At 36.4% G+C, this 21623-nt stretch overlaps 1 protein-coding gene across 1 annotated transcript in view; it reads right to left on the bottom strand.

The window, feature by feature from the left end:
• The window catches only part of LOC150102603 (uncharacterized), a 98627-nt gene that overhangs the window by 15461 nt on the left and 61543 nt on the right, over positions 1-21623 (bottom strand). The window contains exon 5 of the mRNA XM_090398786.1: positions 14122-14251. Coding sequence (XP_090254912.1) covers positions 14122-14251 — 130 coding nt within the window. The remainder of the gene's footprint in view (positions 1-14121; positions 14252-21623) is intronic.

The following is a 21623-nucleotide window of genomic DNA, read 5'->3' as shown; positions in this document are numbered from 1 at the left end:
AGTAAAACAGTTTTCTGCAGGCTGGCTGCCAGATAGTGCATGAAACCGAACCCAGCGATAACGCATGTGTTGGAGGCTTCCCGATCAGCTCATGAATATTTCTGCTGCCACTTATCCTACCAGATCTTGCCTTGAGGGAGACGAGGTGAATGGCATGCAGAAGGCACTATCCGAGGCTGCACTTGAACTGGAGTCTGGGCACTCCTTTTGTGTAAGTTATGTACACAAATCCTTCATCTCAGCTGCTTGCCCCTACTCTTTGTTTCTCAAATCAACCATTAAAACAAAAACTCTTTTTTTCTCAATCTACACATGAAAGTCAATCTTAAAAATACTAGCATTTTAACTGAGGATACAAAATAATCTCCCATAAAAATATAACAAAAAAATCTAAAAATCTGAAAAATATAACAAAAAAATTGGAAGAAAAATAAAAATATGCTATAACCCACTCAAAATAACACCAAAACTTTTTCATCAAAAGTTTTCATTTTACCAACATTCAACATATTAATGTGCAAGATAGGATGCATGAGGAGTATTAGACTGGAGGAACAAGAGAGAATGTGGCTATGGCAATTAAGAGGGGGTGAAAGGATGGATGAGATGACTGTGATGGAGAGAACGAATGACTTGAGAGGCAGTGTAAATTGGGCAGCAAGAGATGTGAGATTCTTGCTTGAAGTTGTGCAAAAGAAAACACAGAGAGGGAAGATTGTGTGTGTGTGTTGCTCAGGTATGATAGTGACGAGCTGAGTAGAAGAGGAGCAGTACTGAATCACATAATAGCCAGAATGTGTGAGAAGAGAGGATGGGAATACGTAGATGCTTGGAGGGCATTTGAAAACAGAAGGGAACTGTATGCTAGAGACTGCTTGCATTTGAATGAAGAAGGATGACGGCATCTGGAAAGATTGTTGTTTTCTGAATGAGTCAGTGTGTCAATGCAAGGAAACTAGAATTCCCAGGGTGGATGTAGCAGGGATGGCCTCTTGTGGGAATGGGTGCTTGGGGGAAGGGGGACGATGTCAGGAAACATTGAGCCTGGGGGGGGGGGGGGATTGAGAGGGGACAATGATAGATATAGAAGCAGTGGTATTTTTATGCTCTATACCAGTGGGTCGCAAACTGGGTGCCACGGCACCCTAGAGTGGTGCAAGTATGCCACAAGGGTGCCTCGAAATTTTGAATTGTTTATTTGAAAAAAGCAAAATATTCAATTGCCACAAATAACTAAATCAAAAATAAAAAAATTATATATTTTGATTTTAATGGATGAAGCATATATAAAAATTATCATTTTTTGTATCACTCTTATATTATATCCTGGGATTTCATTAGATCACCGCGTGTTGTAGTAACTAGATATATGACGGCACATAAATACTGGGGAAAATGAACTAATGAATGGTTAGTTGTCCTGCTGTCTGTTTTAGTATTTCTCTGTTCAGTGTGACAAGTATTATACATGATCATTTCCCCTAAACAAAAATCATGAGTCTTTTGTCATCGGTGAGAATAAACGTAGTACGATATTAAATTCGTTAAATTCAGTGAGTAGAGGTTTTTCTTATTGTTATATATTCTAACTATAATGAGAGACATCGTAAATAAATGTTTTTCATTTTTAGTTTAAATAAAATCTGTTTTCTTTTAAACACGCTTTCCTTCATATCTTTAATAATATCCGTAATATCAATTTATTTATGGGTTATATATGCAAGTCTTTCAGAATCAATTAATTGGCACTTTACTCTCTATAAAAAGCAAATAATACTAGGGGGTGTGCCATGAAATTTATTTATTGATTTTAGTGTGCTGCCAGACAAAAAAGTTTGAGAACCACTGCTCTATACTAATGCCAGGAGTATCTGAAATAAAGCAAATGAATTGGTGTGGCTGATAGCATAAACCTGGCCAAAGATTATTGGAATCTATGAGACATGGTTGATGGAGGATGATATAATAACTGGAATTGAAGTGGCAGGGTACAGCATTTTTCGGCAGGATAGGAAAGGAAAACGTGGTGTTGGAGTACTGCTTATGATAAGTGATGACTTATGTCCTTTTAGAGTAGAGGCTTTGGAAGGCAATGACACAAATGATTTTGAAAGCATATGGTATGAGGTAGAAGTGGCCAAGACAGGATATTTATTGGGGTGTTGCTATAAACCAGGGAGCACAGAGGGTGGAGACCAGGAAGTTGAGCTTGGCAAGTGCAAGCAGAATGATTGTTATGGGAGATTTTAACTACAGCAGTATGAGCTAGGAAGAGGAAAATGCAAGTGGTAAGAAGGGGATAGACTTTCTGGAATTCTTGAGGGACAAATGTCTTCGGCAGCACGTGATGGAGGGAATAAGAGGGTCAAGAGTTTTGGATTTGGTCATAGCATCAGAAGAGCTGATAATAAGTGAGATGACATTTCTCCCACCAGTTGGAGAGAGTGACCATGTGGTTTTGACTTGGAAGATGAACAGACATAAAGGTGTATCAAAGAAAAGGGAACGTATGTGGAATTATAAGGCGGGTGATTACAGTAGTCTTATGTATCAACTATGGGTAGTTCCATGGAGGGTAGAATTGGAAGGCCAATATATAATTAGTGCTTGGGAAATTGTGAAAGAATATTTGTTAGCAGCAATAGTAAGCTATATTCCACAGGTGAAGAATCGGACACAATTTGGTATAAAGTGGATGACAAATGATATCAAACAGGAACTGCAGTTGAAAAAGAGATTATGGAAGATATACAAGGAGAGGGGTGGAGGACAGATACACCAAGAATATAAGATGCAGGCCAGGAGAGTGACCAGAATGGTGAGGAAGGCAAAACTGGAATATGAGATGAGATTGGCACTAAGATCCAAAGAAAATCCTAGGGAATTTTTTAGTTATGTGGCCAGTAGGTGGAGAAACGATTGTGGGAGAATGACATTGCAGGATAAAAATGGGAATAGAGTGACTGATGCAGAGAACATAGTGGAGTTGTTCAATGAGCACTTTATTTGAGTATTTCATCCTAGAAGGAGGTTTTAATACTAGAGGGATAGGGCAGGATCAGGGTTTAGAGGTGCACAGGGTCCAATAAAACTGTTTGACTGAATGGTATTTCACTATGGGTTTTGAGAGAATGTGCTATAGAACTGACAGCTCTGTTGACCTGGCTTTTCAATAAAAGTCTGGCTGAAGGAAAGGTACCAGGGAATGGAAGGAATGTAAGATAGTGCTGCTTCATAAGGGCAGTGTCACACTGAAAGTGCCTAATTATAGGCCTGTTTGTGTGTCACCTAATTATAGGCCTTGGAGACATTAGTGAGGGACTATATAGAGCATTGGATAGATGAGGGTAATGTTATCTGTGAGAATCAGCATGGATTTGTTAAGGGGTGCTCTTGCTGTAGTAATATGCTTGTCTTTTATAATAAAGTGACAAGAGCAGTTGACGAGGGGAAAGGCATATACTGCCATTTCTTTGGATTTTGCAAAGGCCTTTGACAGGGTGCCACGTGATAAGCTGATATTTAAGTTGCAGCACATGGGTTTAAATGTCTGGTTAGTCAAATGGATTCAGGATTGGCTGACTGATAGGTATCAGAGAGTTGTGTATGATGGGGCAATATCAAGGAAGCAAAAGGTTACAAGTGGGGTTCCACAGGGCTCAGTACTGGGACCTGTAAATGATATTGTCAATGGATTGCAAGGGGATATTCAGTTGTTTACGAATGATGTGAAGTTGGGAAGGGTTATCAGTAATAGTGCAGATGTGGCAGCCCTGCAAGAGGATTTGAATAAACTAGACAGATGGGCAAATAAATGGGGTTGTCGGTTTAATGCAGCAAAATGTAAAGTCTTGATATTTGGGATCCATCGATGGGAGGTTGCGTACTTGATTGGAGGAGCTGTATACTGGAGGAGGTAGGGGAGATGAGATCTGGGAGTAATGATTGATAGAAAACTGAAATTCAGGGAGCATATTGCAAAGGTGGTGAGGGTAACTCAGAGGATTGCTGCAATACTGAGAAGGATGCTGACCTGCAGAGATAAAAGAGTTATCATTCCATTGTATAAGGCCCTGATCAGACCACACTTAGAGTATTGTTCTCAAATTTGGTCCCCACGATTTGAAGGGGATAAATTGACTGTGGAAAGGGTACAGAGGCAGATAACAAAGATGGTTTCAGGACTGTACAATATGAGCTATGAGGATTGACTGAGGGAATCTGGACTGCAGAGTTTGGTGGATAGAAGAAGGAGAGGTGATATGATCGAGACTTAAACTGTTGAGAGGCAGTTACAGGGTAGACATTGGAGAGTTCTTTCACTTGGTGGTACGGCAGGAAGGAGCGATGACAAGGGGCCATCCTTGGAGGTTACGAAAGGAGGCTGTGCGCAAGAGGGTGAGGAGTGGTTTCTTTGCATGGAGGGTGGTTGCACCTTGGAATGCATTGCCTGAGAGAGTGGTTGGAGTTGGGATGGTTAATGGGTTCAAGGGGTGGTGTGGTGTGGTGTGGTAGACTTTGTATTTCCTAAAATCGACCTCCACGATGAGTCTTTTGACTCCATGGAGGCCTCGATACTAATAATAATAATTAATACAAAAATTTTTACAGACATCAAAACCTGATCTCTTTTTCCTAACAGAACCTCAGTTGGCATCCTGCATGACCAGTTCACTTCATCTATTCCAACTCAATCCTGCATAATGCATTCTGCAAAAAAGGGCAGAATATGTGCTTTTGTGAAATCTGATATTCCTTATCAAAGGCCATCCAATTTGGAATCCCACTTTTCCATTTTCTCTGGCTTAAAACCTCACTTTACAGCCTTCATTTGCCATTTTTGATTACCTATCATTAAACATTGATTTCTTACAAATTAATTACCCAAATTGTGAGAGTGTACTCCTTAGGAACTTTAACATCCGTAACACAAACTGGCTCCCAATTTCACAGATTAAGTTGGAAGGGAAGCTGAATCATTTACCATCAGTCATGACATGAACAGGCCCTAATAGTCAAGTCAATAATTTTATTGACCAACCAAAATACCAGGCGATCCTCATCATTTTGCCAACATTCTTGACCTTTTCTTAACCAGCTCTCCCTCCAAATACACTGTGGATGTCTGCTCTCTCCTTGGCAAGTCTGACCATAATTTTATTGAAGTCTCCTTCTCTACAGTTCATCCTCCTCCCAGTCAATCTTGGTCTCATATCCTATGATACTATAATTGTGCCAAATGAGATGACTTCCAGAATTTTTATGCCACTTTTCCATATTCAGATTTCTGCTTTTGTGATCTGATCCAAACACCTGCACTGAAATAATAACTGATGTAATCTTCACTGGAATGAGAGCCTTCGTTCCCCACTCTACTGCAAACCTCTGAACTGTATTTAAGCAAGGTTCTCAAAAAAATGTGCCTCTGCCACCCATGATAAAAATGCATCTTAGTGGCTTAAATTAAAAACTCCAGCTTTTCATTCAGCTTACATAGTAGCTAGAAACGTGTAAAAAAGTTATCAGCAATTCCAAAGCAGACTTCATAAGAATGAAATGTAATAAACTTGCTTCCTTCTCAACTATTAGTCAGGCCTTCTGTCCTCTTGCTAAGGCTCTTAGACATAACTCTTGCCCTTTCCTGTTGCCCACTTCTCCTGCATCCTGATGGTGCTATGGTAATCTCACCCAAGGAAAAGGAAGACCTCTTGGCATCTCCAACACCTGTCTGGACCAAAGCAAATCACCTCCTATACTTCCATGCCTCCTCTGAACTTTCACCAAAGGGGCATCAGAAAAAACTCATTAATCTTGATGCTAATAAGACTCCTGGTTCACATGGTATTTCTCCAGTTGTGCTCAAGAGTTGAGCTCCAGAAAATGATACCCATCTTGTATCATCTATATAAACTATTATATTCTACAGGCATCTACCCAACTACCCATATACATGGAAGCAAGCCTACATCCTGGCAATCCAGTACCCAAGGGAAACAAAAGTCAGCCATCTAACTATCCATCCATTGCTCTCACCTCAATACTTTCAAAAGTGATGGAAAAGTAATCAGCAACAAGCTCTTCATTACCTGGAGACTCAACAGTTAATTAGCAATCATCAATATGGATTTTGTCATTCTCATTCTACAGCTGACCTCCTAGCTAATGTCACTAACCTTTTGACATAGCCATGGAAAGATTTGAAGAAACTTATGTTATCGCTCTTGATATTTCAAAGACATTTGATCATGTCTGGCACCGAGGCCTCCTGAACAAGCTGCCATCTCATGGCCGAACTTTGTTTTTGGATTGCCAGCTTTCTCACTGCTCATTCATTGTGTGTCATGATGGATGGCTTCCTCTCATCTGATTTCCCTATCAAAGCTGGAGTGTCCTAGAGTTCTGTGCACTCACCTATGCTCTTCCTCCTTTACATCAATGACCTCCTTTCTCTGACTTGAAATCCTATTCACAGCTTCACCGATAACAGTACTCTTCATTCCTCTTCCTCATTTGATAAATCCTGCAGGATCCTAATGTTAGATGCATCAAGATCTTCCATAACCAGTGACTTGAGCATTGACCTCCTCAACATCCTCAGATGAGGTGAAGACAACTAATAAATTTCAATGCCAAAAAAAAAAAAAAAACAAGAACTCAAGCCTACCATATTACTTGCGAGAAAAATCCTAACTCATCCCCTCTTACATTATTTTTTATAATGTTCCGGTTTCCTTTCAGGATCAACTTTTTCTTCTTGGGTTGATTATCACATCCAGTTTATCCTAGCACAAACATATTACTTACATAGTCTCCTTAGCCTCAAAAAAGCTTGGCGTTCTTTTTCATTCTAAACATTACTTCTCTTCCTCTCAACTCCTAATACTTTGTGTCTCAGATCCAACCAATTTTGGAGTACTGTTCCTACATTTAGGGTGGAGCACCCAAAACTTCTTGATGATATTCAGAAGAGGGAAATCTGCTTAACAGATGACTCATCCCTCACAAACTCCCTTCAGTCACTTTATCATAGTCACTGTTTCAGTGCTGTGCCTTTTCTACAGCTACTTTCATAGGCATTGCTCCATTGAATGCGGCTACCATTCCTTCACTTTCTTCTAACCATGTAAAACTTTTCTAAAATATCTCTCTTTGTTAATAACTGTTAAAGAGTATGACCAAGATTGGAATTGGGAAGTTTTAAATGCTATAATTGCTATTATTATTAATAACCTCTCAAGTATTCACTTCATGGTCACTCTTACCAACCGGCGGAGGAGGACACATCATTTATAATAACATCCTCTGATGAGATGATCAAGTCCAAGACCTTCAATCCTTGCATTCCCTCTGTTATATACTGTCTGAGATAATTGCCCCTCAAAAAATCTCAAAAAATTATTTTTCTTTACTTCCAGTTTCAATCTCATCATCCCAATCTATATTGCCATAATTAAAATCACCCATAATGATAACCATTTTTCTATTTGCTTGGCTAATTTGCTTATACATTTCATGATCACTATCCTCCACATTGTCACCTATAGCAACATTTGACTATTCACCTCTATCTCATCTATACTGCCTGAAAACCACTGTCACTATTTCCCTCTTGCATCTCAACCTTGTATAAACCTTTGTATAACTCCTTTTCTATCATCAATAGCACTTCAACTCCTTTTTTACCCCTTCTAACGTTATGAAAAACATCATACCTTTCCATCTCTATTCCTATCAGGAAGTCATCCTCATGCAACATGTCTCACTTATTCCAACAATTTTTAGGTGAACAATCTCAATCAGTGCAACTGTTTCATTTCCCTTGTTTCTGATACTTCTAGCATTCGTATTAGACATAAGTTTTGATTCTATAACAAGTTTCACTGGTACCACATCACTTCCACAAGCCATTCCGCTCTCTCTCTCTCTCCCATTACCCATCTCAATACTCTTTTCAAACCAATAAAAATAAAAAAACTGATTAGAAAAACCTCGATGAGTCTTGATAGACTTTGTGTTTCGTAGGAAGGACCTCCCACAATGAGGCTTTTGACTCCATGGAGGCCTGAATAATAATAATAATAATAAATCGGTTTTTTTATTTATTTTTTTATTTTTTTAATTCTGTTGTTTTCCTGGGCGTTCAGAGTACTCATTCTTTCTTTGGAGATACAGATTGCTTCTATTGAAACTCCAGGTTTCACTGCAGTCAGTTCTATTCAGCCAAGTGTTAACTTTATGCCTAATCGCCACACATTTGTTGCATTGTACACTGCTAATGTACTCCCAAGTAGTTAACTACCTCTGACTAAATAAATAAATACATATATATATATATATATATATATATATATATATATATATATATATATATATATACATACACCAACTTGTGAGCTTGCTGCTTCATCTCTATGGAAAAGGAAAAATACTTCCTGACTTGCATACCTTTTCATTTGAACATTTTTCTCTATATGTCCTTGATCATACTCCATTTAGAGAAGACTTTATGGATTACCTAATTGGAGATTTTATATTCTTTTGAGGACCTCTCAGTTTTTATTGTGACATCTGACTTTCAATCATCATAGGAGTGACTAGTTAGGTTTGTATTAGGAAACATTGGAAAGTGGTTTATCTCAATTTTGTAAGATTTTTAACAATGATCTGATACTGACCACTGCCAAAGGGCATACAGGCATAGATTTTTTGCATCTCCAACTTTTAAATGTTAGAACTACAGCAGGTTTCTAATCAGAAGTTGTCCATTAATGTCAGAACCAAAGGTTTTAACTTGGTGGGGGGGGGACTATATTATTATAATTATTATTATTAACATCTGACCTCCATGGAGTCTGAGACTCATCGTGGAAAGTACACACTATTGCACACAATGTTCATTCAACTGTGCTTTAAACTAATTCAATATGTCTACACTCACAAAACACTCAGGCAATTCACTCTGTAAAACTTGATGTAGTACCAAAGCGCTTTACATCGAGTTTTACAGAGGTCAATTTTCATGAGATTGTTACAAAAATAACCTTGTATGTCTCCATATATTTTATGCTAAATTTTAATGTAAATAACCTATGGGAACTGACTGTATTTACTGCTTTAACAAAAATTTCTAGAATGTCAAAAACACTGGCAATGCTTTGCCACTGGAACTTTGTATAATAGCTCTGTATAAGGGCAGAAGAAAGTTGTTTACGATTTAAGTGTATAAGAAAGTTGTTTGCGAGCTCTGCATATAAACACCTTCAAAAGTTTGTGTCAAAGAGATTGGCAAGTTTCTGCGCTCCCGACAAGATAGGATTAAAGGAGTACACAGAGGAGAAGAAAGAACGGGTCAGTCTTGACAGAAGATCAAGGAGTCGTGCCAAATTCTTCGGGGATTACAACCCTCATGCAAGGTCCCAGAGAACGTGAAATAAAAAGGGACTGATCCGAATGTCGGCAGAGAATCAGTAGTTAGAATTATCGGAGTTGGCAGTTAGAGGCAGAAATACCTGGAGTAGGGTCCAGAGGACGGGATGTTACGGCGAGGCCAAGCCAGAGGAGAAGCCAGACGGGAATGTTGAGAGAAATGCCAATGTAAATACCCAAGCCGAGTGTTGGTCGGATGTCTTTTTGCTGCGGGAGCTCAACCAAAGCCAATAGCCACATAGCGAACTTCAAGTGGCACAAAATTTGCCAGTATGCTGAAACCTCTTGCTTGAGCTATTCGTGTACTGCAGATTGCAGAAAAGCCTGTGAATATCCCGATGAGATGTCACTGAAGTAAAACACTCCAGACGGAAGCCTTAGGTCCGAGATGAAAGGAAAAGCATAGAGACTTTAGTACAGGATCTTTGGAAGAGTGTGTGACACAGAGCCTCTGTAAGTTTGTTTCATCTTTTGTGTACATTCCTTTTGTAATCTAGGAGATATGTTATAGATGGACTGATAAGAAATAATAATAAGAAGTATCCATAAGAGAGTCTTTTGATTTGTTATTAATTGGAATATAATTTGTGAGATAACTTGGCATAGCCAGCTAACCTCTTTGTGAGTAAATTAGAGTTTCAATAATTTGATTTAATAAGCAGAGAAGTAATTGAGTAATTATATTTATAGTTATTTAGTATTGAAAAGGGAAAGTTTGTTTCTTTATGCTAAAAGTTTAAAGGATAGGTAGAGAGAGTAACCTCCCTATAGTTTAATTAATGTATTTTGTTATTAATGTAAATAAATGTGTTTTAATTATATGTCAATAGAGTGCCACCTGATCTTTTATTTTACAATGCACTGTTCCTAAATAAACTTGGATCTGTGAGCAGGAAACAACTAAGGCATTAAAAGCATAGTTTAAGTACTTGAGAAAACAAGACTGTTTATGTAAACTTTATTGAAGAAATTTATGCTAGTAAGAAAGAGAGATCTACCGGATGTATTACTAAATCTTATGCTGATATAGAAATACTGGTGGCACAGTCTTTACAAATAAATTTTCCAGTGTTCATAGGCATATGACTAGTAAATGTGAAAGGTGGATAAACATAGTATGCAATAGAATAAGTAAGAAAGGTTACAAAAGCAAAAGCGCACTGCTATAAAGAATAAAGAAGATATTACAATATAGGCGAGGGTGTTCAACCCTTCGATTGACCGGTCGATCGCGGAGCAATTTTTGGTCAATCTCTTGTGTATTCCTCCTTACAAATTTAATTAAAACTGAAAACATAATATTTTATTTATCATTATTTTGTATTATTTTTAATTCGCTTTAAGTGTATTGCTATTTTTTATTTATTTTTTGTTAAAATTGTCAAATCAGTAATTTTCTTATAAGTCCGGGTAAATGAATTAATTTGGATCAGTGGAAGTCAAACAGCGAGCCGAGTGAATACGATTATAAGCAAAGTGTAAAAACTCCATTGTAGCTTAAATATTAAATATTCCAAAGCACATTACATCGATTTTTTACTTAAGTTAAGTCACATGTGAATATTGTAAAAAAATAAACTTTGTTTGTCTCGGTATAGGTTATATTAGATGATTTTGTAAATAACTCTGTTGAAGCTAACTGTATATATTGCTTTAATAAGAATATGTTAGAGTGTTAACAAAGGCAATGTTTTTGTTGGTGAAGCTGTACATGGCGGTATTAGAAAGATTGTTATTGAAACTTGTATGAGAGAGGCTTGCAGGCTCTAAGTGTAAACATCTCCAAAGCCAGTCAAGAAAGAGTTCAAACAACTTTCTGATGGCCGGCAACTTACAATCAAAAGAAAGCGGAGGAGAACAAAAGGCGTGCCGAACTTGAAACTTAAGATGAAAGACTCATACCGATTCTTTGGGGGGGGGGGTGCCAAACTTAATGCGAGGTCTCAGAGGAAGCCTAGTAAAAAGGGACTGAAGCAAGCAGAAGGGGGTCCCAGTTCCAGAATTGCTGTCAGAGAGGACGCCGTCCAGTCCAGAGTTGCCGTCAGAGAGACTGCCTGGATCCAGGTTGCTTGAGAGAGGAGTTTCCCGCTTCCAGAAATGAGCTTCTCGGTTTGAGACGTCACTAGAGAGAGACTACTTCTAGGCCCCAGACAAGGTTTCAAATTGCCGAAAGGAAGAGTTCCAATTGCCAGAGAAAAGTTTCTGGGCCAGGTTAATGTCAGACATTCACCAGTGTGTTGCGTTGTCATTAAAATTCAATGAATCAAACGACTTCACTGATATTGCTCAGTTAATGGTATTTATTCGCATGGTATTTCAAGATTATTCAACTAAAGAAGAATTTTTGAAAATTATACCATTGTTGGGAAGGACTAGGGGAGAAGACATTTTTTCAGCATTTGATGAATTTGTGAAACAACACGAACTTCCGCTTTTTAAACTTGTGTCTATTACTACTGATGGTGCTCCTGCAATGATAGGTAATAAATCAGGCTTCATTTCATTATGTAAAAACGATGACACATTGCCAGATTTTTTAACGTACCACTGTATTATTCACCAACAAGTACTGTGTACTAAAAGATTAAACACAACAGATGTTTTGGATATTACATTTAAAATTGTAAATTCTTTTTGAGGACAAGCCCTTTAACGGCGGTTATTTAAATTATAGGCAAATGCTGATAGGGAACTTCTGTTGTATAATAATGTTCACTGGCTCAGCAGAAGTCAATTTTTAGAAAGATTTCTTGTATTAATTAACAATATAAAAAATTTTCTTGATGAAAAAGGAGATATTTATCCACAATTGAGTGATAAAAGATGGTTGTTATACTTATCATTTTTAGTAGATTTCTGTACGAAATTAAGCAATTTAAATTTAGAGTTACAAGGTAGAGATAAAAATTTAATTGACATGTTAAGTTCAATAAAAACTTTCCAACAATACTTACTTTTATTAAAGAAAAATATAAATGACTGTGAATTTAGACATCTCCCATATTTATTAAAATTTTTTGAACAAAATCAAGAAATGCTTCGCTATGATTTAAAAGAATTTATTTGTGAAATAGAATTAGTTGAGGAAGAAATAAATTCAAGATTTAAAGATTTTAATAAAACTGAAATGATTGTATCTTTTATCAATAATACATTTCAAGAAAACTTGAACATCACAGAAATTTCAAATGAAATTAGTGGGCTGTTTGATATAAACCAAGCTGAAGTAGAACTTGAGATAATAAACATTCAGAATAGTTTACATTTAAAATCAATAAACAATGAAGTCGTTTGGAAGTATGAACATGAAAAATTCCCAATATTTACTGATATTGTGCGAAAAATTCTGTCGTGTTTGGGATTGACATACTTGTCAGAATCTGCTTTTTCAAATATGACTGTCATAAAAAATCAATTAAGAAACCAGATTACAAATGATCATTTGGATGATTGTGTGCAATTGGCCACTTCTTCATATCAACTTGACTATGAAAATATTGCAAGGTCCAAACAATGCCAAATTTCACATTAACTTCTTTTTTTTTTAATCAACCAGCATTTCCTGTAACTTGTGAGTTTGTAATCAATTTGTTGTTTTTTCAAACTTTGGTTTTCCAAAATAGAGAAATAAATATTTTATTCCAATAATTTTTTTTTTTTTGTTGTATTAAAATAATTAAAAGTGATAAATAAATTTTTAAATACACAACTAAAAACTTTGTGTATTTAGTAATGGCCTCTTATTCTATCCCCCTCTCCCATTCTATGAAAAATCGCTTCCATGTCCACCGATAACAACCCCTGAGTAGTTTATATGTCTTAATCATAATCCCCCCCCCCCTTCCTTCTATTCAAGAGGCTCTGCAACTTACATTCTCTCAATCTGTCCTCGTACAACATATTCCAAAGACCACTATATTTATTATGCTTTGCATTAGAAAAAGAAAGAGACCTGTTATCTGATTGAATAATCCCCCTGTACTGAGACCTAACAATTTCTGACCACTAGTAAGTAAAGGCACAGAGACTATGAAATTCAGTATCCTGAACTAGAATTAGTACTTGCAAAAAGAGAATTGCACACTGAGAAGGTCAATGCCAACATGGAGGAAAAATAATGTCATCTAAGTTATTCTCATGCAAAATTGGAAACTCATCAGGAAACACTAATTACAGACAGGATATATTTGCCTGACAGCCATAACTGCTTTGCCATGATCCTAGATGACAACTCCTTGAAAAACAAACAAGACTGCCAGGGAACACATGCAAATGACTAACAGATGTTCATTATCTTCACAATGGTATTGGTCTACTTTCCAGATTTTTGCATTCCATGATTTTATCTTGTTGTCTCCTAAGTCCATTATTTTCCTGTTTTGTAGTTTCAAAGCTACTTTTTTCTTTAAGCCTTCAACTTGTCTCTTTTACTCCCAAGTCAAAAATGATGTGATTGCTCCTACCAGTGGTGATGATATCGACACATCATTCAATGTATATTGTTCATTATCACATGAACAACTCTCGACTCTTGTATGTTTTTCAGTAAAATGTGTGCATGTGGATCAATATTTAATTACATTTCTTTCTCAATCACTTTGTTCTTTCTGCATATAAATCATTATCTTTCTTGTCAATTTAAAATACTAGAATTGGAAAAACCAATATTACAAATAACAATCATGGAAAACTTACGCTGCGTAGAGACAGGTACAGTTGTTACTAAATGAGGTGACGAAGGTGATTGTGGCATAGGTGGTGCTGTTGCTGCAGTATAGTTTACTTGACTCTGAGGGGCTTGTAGAGGTTGAGGTGGTGGTGGGAGCTAGAAAATAGAAAATGTTTATTTCAGGGAAAATTGTAATCTTTTATATGAAAGATAATATATATTATAATGTTATATATATATATATACATTATTATACTGTATATATTGTGTATATTCCTTCCTTTCTGTGTGATGGTACAGCACCCTCCCCCTTTTTTTTACGGGAGTGTACAGCACCACCATCTGAGTCCCCCCCCTCCCCGAATTTTATCCGGGCTCTGGAACCAGCATAGGGTGATGAATCAGGGCTCGGTCGATATTCCTGGCTGTAATCTGTGTGTCCAGAAGACCGGTTTGCCTGCTTGCGGGATGAAAAACCCCGGATAAACTGGTGGGAAAAAAACCTACTGTCCGCTTCCAAGACCGGCTAACTTGGCTATGGCTGAGGAAGATCCTTAAGTTCCTCACGTCGTCAACAGGAATCAAACCTAGGACACTCCTTCCCCAGGCATATGGTTGCGAAGCACAAAACCACTAGGCTACCCACATGGACAATGTGTATATTATATAATATATTATTATTATTATTATTTCAGTAACCACCATGGAGTTAATAGACTCATTGTGGGAGTCTCACTCAACCAGCAGCATGTCTATCACAATGAACTTTAAAGTTATTTATGCTCCCTGCATTTACAATGTACTCTGGGAATGCATTCTACTCGCTAACTCTCCACATAATATATCTACTCCTCACATCCTTCTTCAACTTCCAGGGATGGCTTCTTATTCTTCCTACCTTCCACTCTTTTTATAATTCCTTCTGTATTAATCTGGTAGAGTCCCTTAACTAATTTGAAAGTGTCTGTCATATCTCCTCTTTACCTTCTATTCACCAAACTCTGTAATCCATATTCCCTTAAATGCATTTCATAACCAATACTCCAGAGTCCTGATATCACTTTGGTCATTCATATTTGGACACTCTCTAGTGTTTCCACATCACAATAAAAACAGGCAACTGAATATGAGCACAATAATCTATGTGTGGTAGAACCAATGTCTTATAAAGGGCACCACCGCCTCCTTATCCCTACATGTCAGTGTACTTTTTATCATAGCAGTAATACGATGTACAGTCTTTGCAACACTTGCAATGTGCCCTCAGATCTTTAGTCCACTGTCTACCATCACTCCAAGCATATTATATAATAATATGTTTGTTTTTTTAGCTATCAATAGCAAAACCTGTTTCTGAAGGTTCTAAAAATTTGAAGGCGACATTAACAAACAAACAAAAAACTGATTTGTTCAACATTAGAAAACAAATACAGTATATATATATATTTCTTTTTTTTTATTTTTTATTTCACATTGGAGAATTATTAACAGCAAATTTCTGTGGAGTCAGACTCATTGCAGGACTCACTCAACCAAACCAATAGGATACTAAGGCAAGTGATGTGAAGTCATTATCTTCTATATACAAGTTGTCCAGTCCTGAAATTACCAGGTACAAACTTTGTTTTGCTTACTTGGGAAAAGGATTAAAACCAAGTATAAAATTTCTTGGTATCTTTATGTATAATAAACCCAAGGTAAAAAACTTTCTACATCTTTCTCTCATCCAGAGATTTTTATTAATAAGGTCAAGCAACTTTTGTCTACTTGTATATGAGATATATATATGACTTCTGCATTGCTTCAACTTTGGTATTTTCCCAGGTCTGGCTCCCACTAATGAGACCTCAATAAAGGTCGAAACTGGTTTGGGTAGTGACCCTTTCCCATTATGCATTGCATTATACACATCCAAAAGGAGAGGGGATGCTCTGCATTATGGGATACATAATGCAAGCAATATGAAGTCATTAGCCTCTATATACAAGTTGCTCAGACGGGAATATATTTCACGTGAAAAGCTTAGCACGTGAAATATATTCTTACTTGGGAAAAGGATTAAAACCAAGTATAAAAGTTCTTGGTATTTTTAATGTATAGTAAACCCAAGATAAAAAAACTTTATATATATATATATATATATATATTGTATAATTAATAAAAATAGAAAGGAAATCCTTAGACCTACTCACGGTACTAATATACTAATGCAGCTTCCACCCACAAAGGGTTTACACATGGAAACCCTTTGTGGGTGGAAGCTACACAAAAAGAAGTCATAAAAGAGAAGATGTCACTCATTTCCTGACCTGCAGAATTCCCATATAACAACAAGAACCTTGTGAAAATTTGTGTATATTATCAATGCCTTGTGTGCTTACAATTACATATTTATCTCTACATGACACTGTGCTCTTTATTATAGCAGCAATATATTGTATATTCTTTGAAACACTTGCAATATGCTCATAAACTTCAGTCCTCTGTTAATCATCTCTTCAAGATCTCTTGTGTCCTGGAAAACAGCTCCACCAATGCAGTACATAACCCTACACCTTTCAAAGGTCAAGTTCTATTGATAATATACCAGTTTTCCAGTTTCATTGATACCCTGATCAACAAAAAATATTGTCTACCTAAGTGCAAAATGTAACATAATAAGTGCTTTTTCTGATATTGTTATCATTAATTTATGGAGTATTTTTTCAGTTGTTTTTTTTTTATCTTAAATGTACTTAAAAACATATTATCAGTGAAAAGGAAAGTATCATCACATTTTACAATTAGTACAAAAATTTGATGAGATGTGCTCTGCAAATGGAGAAGGTGGAGAGCAGTGCCACACATGGGGGGGGCTAAAGAAAAAGGAAAAAAAAACACTAGAAAATTTTCCAAAAATCTTTTCCTATTAAAATTAATTTTTTTTTAAATTTATGTTGTGTCGTGTTTTCCATTGCTATACTACTTCTACTTATGAATTAGCGATCATTGCAGATGCTCAGTCACAGGTCATATGCGATGCATAGTGTGTATTCTCAAATCGTCTACTCAACCCCCCCCCCCCTTAGTGCACTACTAGTGGAGAGAAACACAAAACAGAACCAGAGCCTTTAAATGTTGTATAATGGGCCCTCTAAATTTTATGACATTTGAAAATGTAATCAATGAGGCCTTTTCTGATGATGAAAAGTTGGCAAAACTTACTGATACTGATGTTATTTCAGAAAGATTTAAACAGACTTTTAATTTGGACAAATAAGTGAGGTTGCCATTTTAATAAGTACAAAATGTTGCACTGTGGTTGGGCCTATATCTCCCAAGTGCAACACTTCGGAGGTGAAGACCACTGCCACTTCAGGTGTACTGGTCAGTGGAAGATCATTTGACTGCATATAGAGAGAACCCTGGTTCATTCTTGAAGGCACCTAATTCAATAAAAAGTACACTGTTGCTATGATATGGAGTATACTCCATATCAATATGTGGTCTGATTAAGTCTTTATACTGGAGTACAAACGATCATATTTCTGCTTAATCAGACCACATATTGACTATTATTCACAAATTTGATCACCTGGTTTTTATTGTGATGAAATGTAGCTTACTTAACTCATCATATATCTCTTCCTCACTCACCGTTAAGTATTTTCTGATTTCATTCTCTACATTTCTGATTTCACACTGAGGATGAACTGCTCACTGAATACCTCAACTATGTCCTCTGTAGATGTTACCAATCTTCCACTTTCATTCATTAACATCATCTTACCATAATCTTCTTTCTACTTGCCACATACTGAAAAATATCACCAGGGTTTTTCTTGGCCTGATTTGCTAATATCTGCTCGTACTGTACTTTTATTGTCCTTACCAAATGAGTCACTCTCCTGGCTTGCCTTTATATGACTGATTATTACCATTATTCATAATCTTTAAAGATATCTGTGGCATAACTATTAACAACAAATTACATGATAACCAAAGTAATTAATTTTAATGAAATGAAAGTACGAATATTTCGTACCAAAAATAACAGTACATCATCAGTGCACAGAAACAAGCACATCACAGAAACAAGAATACAAGGAACATACAACAATCAGTTTACCAATTAAAAACGGTTCTTGCATGATAGAAATTAATTATAGTAATAAATAATATTAAAACTATTTTTGATGTTACATAAAATGAAAATCTCTCAGACTTGGGAGAGAGAGAAACAATTGTTCTGATTCAGGTTTGGCCAATGTAAAAGGACTTTGCAACTTTCTTTGAAAAGGCATTCATACGTAAAACTGCTTCTGTGGAGAAGAAGAGCTTCATCCCACTGGATACTGGCATTTAATGTCAATACTATGTTGCACCAGACCAAACTTTTGAAGTTTCATGTATTCAGTGTAATACTGATGTTCAATTCTTTTTTCCACAGAATGGCCTGTCCTGTCTGCCCAAAGTATGTCAAATTACATTCACAAGGTATCTTGTAAACACCAGCTAATGATAGAGGTGACAGTTTGTCTTTTGTAGATGGTAACAGATAAAAAATTTTGTTCATAGGAAAATATGTGGGAATAAGGTGATACTTATTCAAAATTCTACAACAGATTCAATTATCCAGCAGATAATTGATTGCTATGTTGAAGAATCCTTAGTTGTTGGAACATAGCAATCAATTATCTGCTGGATTTGATTAGGACTGTAACCATTAAATTCCATTAAAGTTTTGATAGTGAGAAGTTCTTGTTGTAAGCTTAAGGGAGAGCACACATTATGTGCTCTATTAATTAAAGACAATAACACCAATTTTTTGAGAGGTGTGATGAGCAGACTCTTGATGAATGTATCTGCCAGTAAAGGTAAGCTTTCAATAAACACCAGTTAATAAATTACTGGAGGCTGTGCACGTAAGAAGGATGTCCAAGAATGGTAAAACTACCAGCCTTTTCTTTTTCCATAGTGAACTGAATGCATGGATGAAGGCTATTGATTCATTGTTAAGAAAGTGGTAAATTCATTTTCAGAATGAGACCAAACAGCAAAAACATCATCAAAGTAATGAAACCAACGAGAGAGGGTGGGGATGAATGGAAGAGAACAAGGTGTCTTCCAGATGGTTCAAAAAGTAGTTAGTCTAAGGTGGAGACAGAGGGCTACCCATAGCAGTGCCTACAACTTGTCTATGGATTTTTTTTAAAGCTGAATTATCCTGATTCTATAACAAATTAAAAAATCTTTGCAATATCTGGAGGATAATCATCATATAGTAAACTAACACACTGCCTATATATCTCGCAGCATATTGCAAAACATTCCATGCATCTCACACACACACACACACACACGACTCCCAATTATTATTTGTTTAAAGTGGCAATGAGATAATTAACTTAATTTTTGTTTCCAAAAAAAAAGTTTGAATATGAAACTGTTTACTTCATTTGTATCAGTTATCAAGATAGGTGATATCTTTCATATATTCCTCAGACATTGAATCCAGCTATTAGCTATAAGCAGGCAAAAACTTCTTTTTGGGTGACATGGTGCATTATTATCCAAACACTTCATCACCATTCGAGAAGGTGCAACATCACTGTGCAGACAGTCTAATACAAGCTTCAGCTTAGCTACACCTGTCATATGTTAGCCAATATGTCCTAATTCTGACCCTCAAAATATCTCATGCCATGGTACCATCTATAGATGGAAAATCCTGTTCAAGGGGCAGGGGGGGGGGGTCTACTGACACTGTACAGTACAGAACTATGCACCTACGAGGCACAGCAGAAACCATGATAACTGGCATATGCAGTTTCCAAATTCTTTAGTATTCGTTTGGCATGTGTTGCTGACAGAGAGAGAGAAGAATGCCTTGTACCAAAGTATTTGGTACAAGGCATTCATTCTAGATTATTTGGATTGTTTTAAATTACAGCTGAAACAACTAAAGCTATGAGGACAATGTATTGTCTGTTAATTGTGTGTGTCCTTCTGGATGTTCCTCTGTCAGTCATACAGTTGCAACAGGGCAGTCACTTTGATAATAACCTTCAGAGAGGAGCGGGTTGTGTTTTGAGCCATTCTGCCTCTAGAATCCAGATATGAGAGTGAAGCACTTTTTCATCCGGGATATTGTTCCTGCACTCCTCACATTGTACTGCAATGTCTGCTGTCGTCTATTAAGTATTCATCTAAGACATTATATTCCTCATTCACCATGAGGAATGTAAGGAATGTAATGTCTTATCTTCTTGATAATTTTTTGTAAGGAGGTAGTTTATCTTTTTGGCATCATTTATGTACACTTTAATCAGTGTTGGCCATGAGCAACCAACAAGATACTGTTTCCAAGATCTCTGAAGAAATAAGAATCTCGAGTTTGTTCCAACAGTTGTGTCCATTTTTGAACTCCGTGTTGCACCACCTTACCTCAGTCCTAAAGATATTTTCAGGCACAAATTTTGTTTGCTTACACTTGGATAAAGGATTAAACTAGATTTATTATAACTTATGATACTTTGGTACAAGGCATTCTTCTCTCTCTTTCTATATATATATATATATATATATATATATATATATTTTTTTTTTTATTATTATATATTTTTTTTTTATTGCACTAATTGTTTCTTTCTTGTCCTGTACAATTCTTCTTAATTATTTCAAATAACAGGCTTTTAGCAATCTTGGAAATAGATTCACCGTAAATACAAATAAACTTTCACTGATTTCTACTTTAGCTAATGATCTATTCAAATAAGAAATAATAGTTATATAATAGTTCACTTATTTTCATATTTCATTATATTTTAACTTGTATCTTAAAATTACAGAATGAAATTCAGCTTACTAGAGATATGTTTTTATTATGGTAACAGAATAGAATATTTATTATCTTATTTTGGATTTGTAGGCTTACATAAATAGATAAATGTATAGCCCTTTGATAATGGGATTTATTTCTATAGAGCTAGACCATCCAACGAAGCACTGTTATAGGTTTGGTTCTAGTCACTGACTAGAGTGGCTTTTTCTATGTCATTCTGAAGCCAGTTCCCAGGCTCTTCGATCTTCCACACAGGTAAAGAGATTTTCCCTCCTGTAAACTAGAGTTTTAATTCCATGGCTCAACCCCTGCTTGTGGTATAATAAATTTAGTTTAATCCTTTATCCAAGTGTGAGCAAACAAAGTTTGTGCCTGAAAGTATCTTCAGGACTGGGGTAAGGTGGTACAACACCAGGGCAACTCGTTGCAAAGGTGGAGCAAGATACCATCACTCATGTCATTTATTATACTCTAACCAAGTGAAAAATAAACTTTCAACCCTGCTTGTGGTGGAGGAGACCTTCCAGTGATGGTACTGGCCCTTTTCATTCTTCCTCTTTTTCTCTGCTTTTCTTCACATATTCTTTGGTCTACTTCTCCTGAGTCTTTTTTACTAATCTTTCTTCCAGATTACCATCACTAGGATCCAATGCCCTATCATGTTAGGGTGCATATCCCTAATCCAGTGGTTTAGCTAGAGCTTTT

The sequence above is a fragment of the Typopeltis vanoorti genome, chromosome 10 (assembly GCF_054136105.1).
Source record: "Typopeltis vanoorti isolate ZY-2024b chromosome 10, IOZ_Tvanoo_1.0, whole genome shotgun sequence".
NCBI classification, from domain to species: domain Eukaryota; kingdom Metazoa; phylum Arthropoda; class Arachnida; order Uropygi; family Thelyphonidae; genus Typopeltis; species Typopeltis vanoorti.
This window is presented reverse-complemented; position numbering and strand designations above follow the sequence as displayed.